The 9157-nt window shown below is 49.0% G+C and overlaps 3 protein-coding genes across 3 annotated transcripts; 2 read left to right on the top strand and 1 right to left on the bottom strand.

Annotated features, from left to right (window-relative positions):
• Nucleotides 1-621: 621 nt before the first annotated feature.
• On the top strand, nt 622-2766 carry ARS (Arylsulfatase; the record flags this gene model as incomplete). Its single annotated transcript, XM_014688124.2, has 5 exons — nt 622-1041; nt 1119-1125; nt 1231-1392; nt 1463-1746; nt 1798-2766. 5 exons carry the CDS (start codon nt 622-624, stop codon nt 2764-2766), a joined length of 1842 nt encoding a protein of 613 aa, XP_014543610.2.
• A 432-nt stretch (nt 2767-3198) lies between these two features.
• On the top strand, nt 3199-3769 carry G6M90_00g083930 (uncharacterized protein; the record flags this gene model as incomplete). The annotated part of the gene is made up of 2 exons (XM_066131237.1): nt 3199-3222; nt 3299-3769. The coding sequence occupies 2 exons, from the start codon at nt 3199-3201 to the stop codon at nt 3767-3769; spliced, it is 495 nt and encodes a 164-aa protein (XP_065987526.1).
• Nucleotides 3770-4160: 391 nt separating this feature from the next.
• On the bottom strand, nt 4161-4751 carry G6M90_00g083920 (uncharacterized protein; the record flags this gene model as incomplete). The annotated part of the gene is made up of 2 exons (XM_014688123.1): nt 4161-4469; nt 4542-4751. 2 exons carry the CDS (start codon nt 4749-4751, stop codon nt 4161-4163), a joined length of 519 nt encoding a protein of 172 aa, XP_014543609.1.
• Between the last annotated feature and the right edge of the window lie 4406 nt (nt 4752-9157).

Genomic DNA, 9157 nt, shown 5'->3' with positions numbered 1-9157 from the left:
TTTCCGCTTAACGATCCCATGGAGGGATTTTCCTTGGGCCTTTTGTTCTGTTTCCGGCTCTGCAGAGTAGTACGTAATGGTCAGTGTTGGCATATGCAATGTAACTATCAATGTCGGCTGGTAGTCCATTGCAGCCATCACATGATAGATAAAGTCTCAAGTGTAATCGGGAGGTCGCTGACAGGTCCGGCCCGGCAGAGGACAAAATACATTTAGTACACCGGAAGATCGGTAATGCGTCGGCTCGGGAAGGGATCAGCAGCGCTTTGTTATTAAGCCTACATGAGCTGAATGTCGCGATAGTTCCACCGCACCACGTCATGAGGAAAAGATGTCGTATAATTGGTTCTTTTGGTAAACTATGTGGGCCACAACCTCTGTCGAGATGCATGAGCGATGACACCATGACAACCGAACGTGGGAAACTCCAAGGTCAAAACGCCGTGTCCAAACGAGTCGTGGGCATTAGGTATTTTCCTTCATGTCCGGTCGAATACTACCTCAACAATTGCCGGTCGACCTTATTACCGTACCATGACCCAAGCTGCCTAGTGTGAGGCTAGGGGAACGGGCAAAGATTTATAAAGACATTTGATACCCGGCCGGCAGCATTGCGCCATGATGCCTCAATTCCTCACAAACCAGAGGGCTGAGAAACCCTCTGTTGCCACGGCTGGTCCTCAACCGACAACCCGACCGTCGCCTTCATCGCCAGTACTTCCAGTCACCCAAGGCATCTGGAACAAGATGGCAATACCATTGTTCTTGCTTGCGGCTCTGGCCCTCGCTTTCCGCATGGCCAACGGTACAAATCACCATCAAAATGGCACTGCAAAGCCGAACTTCATCTTCATTATGACGGATGATCAAGATCTGCACCTAAACTCTCTCGAATATCAGAACATAGTCCAAAGGCAGCTGATTGACAAAGGCACCACGTTTAAGAAACATTTCTGCACTGTCGCATTGTGTTGTCCGTCAAGGGTGTCTCTTCTTACGGGGAAGGCTGCTCACAACACCAATGTTACCGATGTGTCATGGGTACGTCTAAATCTTTCAGACCTTTCTGGTCGGCGTTGATCCTTGCACCGCAGATTGATTAACAACGTAAATAACAGCCATATGGTATGTTCTATAAGTTGCTGAGCTCCTCACATTTAATTTCGATCCATGTGTACGGATCATTCGGCGAACCGTATGTCAGACTGACTGAACTTTGATGTTTTGCAGGCGGATACACGAAATTTGCTACACAGGGGCTCAATGAGGCGTATTTGCCCGTGTGGCTACAGAGCTACGGGTACAACACATACTACACAGGAAAACTCATGAATCAGCACAGTACTCGCACGTACAACCAGCCCTTTGCCAAAGGATGGACTCGTTCTGACTGTGCGTCATGTCTACAGGCACAAATCCCTGCTTGCTCAAATCCCCAACTGACCGTGTTTTGCATCGTTAGTCTTGCTTGACCCTGGAACGTATAGCTATCTTGATGCCATCATGGCCCTAGACAAAAATGAGTACAGGAGTATAAAGGGCCAGTATTCCACCGACGTCATTGCGAATAGATCTCTGGAGTTCCTTGATAATGCCCTTGCTGCGGGCAAGCCTTTTTTCTTGGGTGTTACGCCCATAGGTCCTCACGCCAACACGGGGTTTACGACGCCGATTCCTGCCGACCGACATAAGCATCTATTTCCAAATGTCTCGATTCCCCGCTCCCCAAGCTTCAATCCAAGTACAGTACGTTGAAACCCGCAGATGAGATTGCGCAATGCTGAGAACCTGTCATAGCCCGGCCATGTCAACTATCTAAAGAATCTTCCGCAATTGACCTCTACACAAATCCAATACAGCGATAATTTTTATCGCGCCCGGTTGCAGACACTACAGGCTGTCGATGAGCTGGTTGGCGGCATCGTTGATGTGTTGGAGAAAGTCCCAGAAGTCCTTGCCAATACATACATCATCTACACCAGCGACAACGGCTACCACATCGGACAGCATAGATTGCCCCCCGGAAAGACGTGCAACATTGAAGAGGACATCAACGTGCCCTTCATCATTCGCGGGCCCGGCATTGCCGCAGGCAAAGAGGTCTCTTTCCCGACCTCCCACACCGACATTGTCCCTACTTTGTTCAAACTCGCAGGGATCCCTCTGCACGAAGACTTTGATGGCGTCCCCATCGCAGTTACGCCCGAAGACCAAAGGCGCCCGGTGCGCAAGAACGAGCACGTCAACATTGAATACTGGGGTCAGGGCTACCTCGAGGGCGAAGTATTTGGCAACTTACGGGGGGCTTTTTCAAAAAACACGTACAAGACTCTCCGTCTCGTCGGTGACAAGCACGACTTCATGTACGGCGTCTGGTGTACCAACGAGCACCAGCTATACGACATGAAGGCTGATCCACACCAAATGACGAATTTGTATGGAAGCGAGGAAGAGACTTCGGGGTACGACATACCTGCCCTGTCTGCTCGTCTGGACGCCCTGCTGCTCACCCTCAAGAGCTGCAAGGGCAAAGTCTGTAGAGAGCCTTGGAAAACGCTGTTTCCTGATCCCAAAGACAACGTCCGCTCGCTTGACAATGCCATGGATACAAAATATGATGATTTTTTTTTCAATCAGCAGAAGAAGGTGACTTTTTCAGAATGTGTAAATGGGTACATTACGGAATATGAGGGAGCGTTGGAGCCTGTGGGCTACGTGGACTGGGATAGATATCTGTCTGAGAATACGTGGGCTGATGAGACTTGAACTGGGCACTTGTTGCCTCGTGTAGCTACCTGCGGTTTGAGATATTTATTATCAAATTAAACGAGGTAACTTGGCTCAGTATATATATAGTAAATAAAATCATATATAGGAGACCTTTAAATCCGGGTATATACTATATGTTTTGGGTTTGAATCATATGGCTGGCTCTAAAAGATCAGCCTCCCGGACTATAAGAGCAAGATGGGCCCGACTTAAACCCAACCAATCTGCGGCTGAGAACAGCAACGTCAGCCATTCGTCAGTTTAACAGCAATAAACGATGTACATGATCAATAAGCTCACACACCTAGTTATAAAGCAACATACTCTACATGGCATGTTGTTCTCATTATATATATCCCCCTCTCCCCGCTGCCCGCTCCTCACGCCAAAATATCCTACCTAGTAACCCTTCCACAAGCAGAGCGCCAGATGTCGATCAACAACTCAAATAAAGTGAGTGAAAGCCACGTTCTGAATCCTACCGTAAACCCAGCGACCAGGCCTAATCGCACAAACGTATTGGGGATAGGACCCGAGGCAGAACGTTCCGCCAACACTGAAGCTGCGCGCACTTCCCACTCCTTTTGCCGTCCAAAGCGTGCCCTCATCCTTGACCAAAACAATCCAAGTAGACGGGGAGAATGCCTTTCCATGCCGCCGCTGTCTACAGGACGGAAAGATGGGAGATTTCATGCTCCTTGCGCCTTACGATCCGTGGCTAGGCGACAGCCCGTACAGACAGACGGGACCTATTTTCGTGCATTCAACACCGCAATGCGCGCCGTACAAGCCGGATGGTCTGCTTCCCCAACAACTCCGCCGGCGGCTCATTTCTGTCCGATGCTTTGACTCGGCTCACTGCTTAGTGAGTGCGGATGTGGTACAGGGGGATGAACTGATGCGCGTCTCTGCCAAAATGATGGAAAATGAAAAGGCCGAGTATATCCACGTTCATTACGCGCGGCCAGGATGCTTTGCCGTTCGTATCGACCGTGCCTAGTTGGGAAGTAGATGGAAGAAATAGAGCAAGGTGTTTACTTGCTATGATTATGTAGCTACTATTGAGACAATCTTGAGCAACTACACGGACAGCTCTATCTAGCAAGGCTTTGTATCAGCGTTCCTACGCCTTTTCCGCCCATAGCTACTGTCTGATATACTAAGCAAGAGCTACATCCCAGAAACCCGCACGAATTAGGTTATTGTGAGGTCAATTTGCAATTCCTGTCCGCAAAATTTGCCAAGGTGATTATGGGAGACAAGAGATTGGTTCACAAGCATCAATGAATCGTCTGGCAGAGTCTAGGCTAGGACTGGATAAATCTCCGTGTTTATAGACAAGTAAAGCGTTCTATGAATGTAAATACATGTACAAGCTGACCCCTTTTTATTTACAAGCCGCCAGCGGCGCAAATTGACGCAGCAGCAGCAACTTGCTTCTCATAGCGATCGGGGAAACTAGACTGCTGGATCTTTTGGCACAGAGCGCCAACGCTCAGAGTCTGCCAGCCACCGATGCGCTTCATCTGAGAAAAGAACTGGCCCGCAGAACAGCCGGCGTCCATGCTGCAGGCAATGTTCTTGTAGACGGAGGCGCGCTGTTGGAAAATACCAACGGAGTCGTTGTCAGAGCTAATGGCGCCGTGACGATACGTCAACGATGCCGGGACCGCGTTGTTGGCGTACATAAGAAGCTTAGACTATTGCATTTATAGATTTATCAGCGAATTGTCATGGCTTAAAGGTTAGGAGACGGCGGATTGGTAACAAACCTCGACGAGACCAGTGGCAATGGCGGCCTGGCAGCCGTGTCGTTGGACACCAGCGGCCTTGGCCTTGGCAATGATTGATTTGGCGTAACCGCTTTGCGCGGCATTGAGGCTGGGAAGGTTGGATAGGGCGGCCTCGGGTTGGGGAACGGGGGAAGCGACTGCGGCGGTGACGCCGACGACGAGATAGGCCAGGAGGTTGGTGAACTTCATGCTGCTGTGTTCTTGGAAACCCGAAACCTTGTGGAAATGTATGTTTGGGGAAATGGTGTTTTTGGTGAAAGAAGTAGAAGCTTGGATGTCTTTAATGACCGGGTATGACGGTCCTATTTATGGAATTGATAGAAACTCTCGAGCACTTGTCATGGGCTCGTAGCACGTTCTACTTACACCACCGAGAACCGGCAGGGTCCGGATACCGAATAGAGTCGAGTCGAGTGGGACTGGAGTGACCGCATCTGCAAACTCCGAGCGCAAATGTCCAACATGGTCATTCGAAGCTTCTTGTCAAACATGATCCTACGCCTGCTCCGCAAGGTTATTTCTCACTAGTGTACAATTATTTTGCTCATAGAAACGGTTGGTATCCAATCAAGACGGCCCATGATGCCACGCCGTCTACTCCGTACAACTTGTGCTAGTACTAGCTATCGCACATACTGGACGCGACACCGAGTCGACAACAGCATCGGTCAACACCGGGTTGAGACGCAGCTAGACTACGAAGCAGAATTACCATCTCTGAGCATCCATATTCACGTTGTAGGAGAGCATGAAGGCTGTTATAGGACCAGTCCTCGTATTGTCATGTGATTGGTCTTGGGTTGACTACTACCATGTCTTCCACGAGAGCCCCGTTCCCATATCACCCCTTCCCAACATTGAAGAGGCTCGGATCTGCCGTTTAGGGACCTGCAGTAAGGCTGGATGGTTAGTCTCTGCCATCAACCCACTATAGAATGAACTGCCGGCACTAGAAGCCATTGAAAAGATGGGTCAATGCCAACTAGTTACTGCCCGTCATGGTTCAAATGTCAAGTCTCGTTAACCTATTGCGGCACGACCGCTGACAAACTTGCGGCTAGGGGTGGATTGTCGCAACCCGGCGGTGTTTCCGACACCTAGCTCCTGATAACTAGGCAGAAAAAGTAGGTTTCATCGGCCACCCCAATAGTCACGGACCCAAAAGCTTCAAAGATTGGACTGTGCGGGGTGGTTTTGGACAATGCCCTGTGTGATATTGTTTCCGCGTTCCAGGGGTGCATGGAGGATCAAGATAATATCTAGATAAACTACAGGAAGCGTTTAAACGTCGAGCGAGTAGTGGAAACGTAGCATGTTGTGGATTGAAAGATGGGAAGAGCGGCGGCGACACCGATACAACTTAAAAAAAAGGGTGTCAACATCACAAGGTGTAATGAGCTCTGGAGAATGCTTCATAATTCTGTGATTCCTCTTCTCTGGCCGCCCTCTCAGGGGCAAAAAGTCGCCTCTGCCTACAGAACCACGGTGGAGGGAAATCCGCCATTCCCATCACAGCTTGTAAGCGCATTACATCGTCTTACAAGTAAAGTTCACATCCTTTTGATTATGTACAGTCGTCACAAGGGATTATCAAATACCCAAGTCTGAGCCGCAAGTCATATCTTTGAGGTAAAGCATGGATTAGGGTTAAAGGTTATGCAACAGAAAAAAACTTTGTTTTTTGAGTTATTATGATATAGTACAATGAGTATTATTGCATATTGCTCTACTCTGTTGGCTTTATTGGTTTATATACTTGAAGTATGTGAAGAGTCCCGAGCGTCTTGGACCCCCAACTTGATTACATGCCACTGCATTACTCCTTCCGCGAAGACGCCGCCTTCCAACAGCCTATTCAGCAAAATAACCGCAGACAACCATTCGTCGAAGAAGAAATTGAAAATAAACTCACCTATTGAGACTGTCTTCTTTATAAATTCATATGAGCAAATGGCTAATATGCCAATTTTCAGTAAAATGTACCGTCCTTGCCATTGTCTCCTACCCCGAAATAAACCATCTACTCTTCAGAGTCTTCGATGCTTGCTTTCTTACACGGATATTGCAAATTGACGGACCAGGGCATTCCCCGTCGCTATTTTTCAATTCTCCACGGTGTTCATCAATAGGTATAAGCCAACTTTCAGAAGTTTGGCATCTTAACGCGGCATATGGGTAATGAAAGCCTCAGCAACAATACAGACGGTTGGATTTCTTTTTATTTCTGTATAAAAGTGAAGCGTCTCTAGCTAACGATAATGAATCGACTCTATACTTAGTATAGCAGTGGCAAAATTACCGAATTTTGAGATGATTTGGCCAAGGGAGGTATCCCGACATTCTGTTATACTCGTGTATCACATCTCATGTATGACTCTGCGCATGAGGATTTGGAATTGAGGGCGAGAAGGCACCAGATGCTCTGGCAATACTACCGATAGAAGAGAGGGATGCGTACACATAGGCCGCTTAGTATTCCTTCCACTGGACAATGCGAGAAACCAACCAAATCCGGCCATTAGCCCCATGTGATTGGTTGTCCTTAGGGGAGCCTATATCGAGAATTTGCTGGAGAAATCGCATAGCATCATGGTGTAGAAATTTCTGGTTTCATCTTGGTCATGTTCAGCTTTGCGTACTGCCGTGTAGGAAAGAGAGCGGACGAGTCTAGAGCGTACAACGTAAACTACCCAAAACTCAGAAGACTCAACAAGGGCTCGCTCCTACTGAACGGCGCAAGTACTAGTTTGTCCCCTTGTTGGATTGCATCGGTTAAGCGTGACGCAGGCGAAAGAAACCCCAACTCGGCTGCCTTCATGTTAGGTGAGGACCTGGAGCTGTGGCCTCCAGACTGGACAGCTGGACTCTCTTGCCGCCGTGGACGACGATATTCGTCCAGGCCGCAGTCATTCCGCTGCAGAACAAGCGTATCAATAAGAGGGTGATGGCTAAGAACGAGTACTGAGACTAGACCACACAGCCACACTTGACTCTAGTTGCTGGAGAGGTCATTCACTTCACCGCCAGGGTAAACATGGCGCTGCGGAACAAGAGCACCGACGAATAGCTCCATTCGATCACGCCTCTAGCGATTGGGTCAGCATTGGCAACGCTTTTACTCCAATCATGTCAGTGGAACTAAAGTAATCCTATAGAATGTTCAATTCAAATTAGCCAGATGCTTTATTTTAATGTTTGGGCATTTTATTGCACAGCTATAAAAGCTGGTCATTTCCATGCCTGCCTAGTAAACAAGACGAGGTCGCAAACTGCAGCCAAAGCCATGCTGTGCCTGAGAGGATTGGATGAAACCCGTCAGCTATGTTGAGTATTCGTTTTTGTCGACAAGTCAAGCGTCTACCTGATCTACGAGACGCCGAGAGGGTTTCTGGTCAACAAAACGCCACGGAAAATGACTGCTGATATTGGCCCTTGGAACAAATTAACTCCCGGCCCTGTTTGCGGCCTCGTCTCATTGGCTGGTGGACGCAAAGTTGAGCTGGGCTTCAGGTATGCATCGCAGTCGGCAACTGGCGTCTTCCAAAGCGCCTCCAGGCGTTCTTCGGGACAGTATGTATTTCCCGTGTAGCCTCTTCTAAAATCTTGCAAGTCCCGTGTGAAGCCCCATGCGTTCCTGTGGACGTTGAAAGCAGACAAATCCTACTGAGGATGGCATTGATTCTGTAGGGTAGTATGCATAGTATCTACCGTATGGCCGGAAAGCGACAAGAGTTTGTTTCCATGCATGTCGGAACTGAATGGAGCTCTCTCTACTGAGAAACTTGCTGCGGCACAGAATCTACCAATGCGATGTGGTCCAAAAGTAGAGCCCGTCAACGTCTCGTTTGATAGTGTAACAGCAGTTCGACCACCTGCCCACAAGGCATTCTTCTTGATTGACTGTTGGCCACAAAAAAATGTGACGTTGTCATCAAGAGCTGCCTCTTGAAGTGGCCCAAAATTCTCCGGAGCCATGGCCGTTCAAGAAGCTTTAGAACAGCTTCCATACGAAAGGGCCAGATATTAGCCTCTCGAATTGTCACAGCATTTGTGGAGCGGTACGATGTTGGTGAGGAACCTGACTGCGTCTCTGTATGACAATGGGAACAAATGAACAAGTCGGATTTCTTTGATAGCGTGATTGAGTGGTTGGCAGGTCCGCTCCGTCGGGGCAGTCCAATGGAGGCGGTGAGAAGAAGCCATGGACCTTGCTCAGGATATCAGTTGACGTCTTGTTCCATTTCCACCTGCGGACACGCAACTGGCGGAGAGTTCAATGTTGGTGTAGGGATGCAAAAGTGCAGAGATGGGGCGCTGCGGTATATGCCGGCTGGTGGTTTGGGCGAGCGGCCAGGCACGATGCCTACGTTATTATGCGACACCAACGTTGAAACCACACGCCACGTCGCCGAGTCGTTGGTTCAAGCTCTCGGCGTATTTGGGCAGCGATGCTGACGGTCGATCGGCGCCTGGTACCAGCTTCATGCCGTCGCACGAATCATCCCAGAGACATGGCGGGATTCACACATCGGGCTTGGGTTGCGTCGCGGAAGGAGCGACCCATTGCAGGAGGTTGGGCCATGCAGATCATTGCC

The sequence above is a fragment of the Metarhizium brunneum genome, chromosome 5, assembly GCF_013426205.1.
Source record: "Metarhizium brunneum chromosome 5, complete sequence".
In the NCBI taxonomy this organism is placed as follows: domain Eukaryota; kingdom Fungi; phylum Ascomycota; class Sordariomycetes; order Hypocreales; family Clavicipitaceae; genus Metarhizium; species Metarhizium brunneum.
Note: the sequence above shows the minus strand (reverse complement) of the source record. Positions and strands in the feature narration are given on the sequence as shown.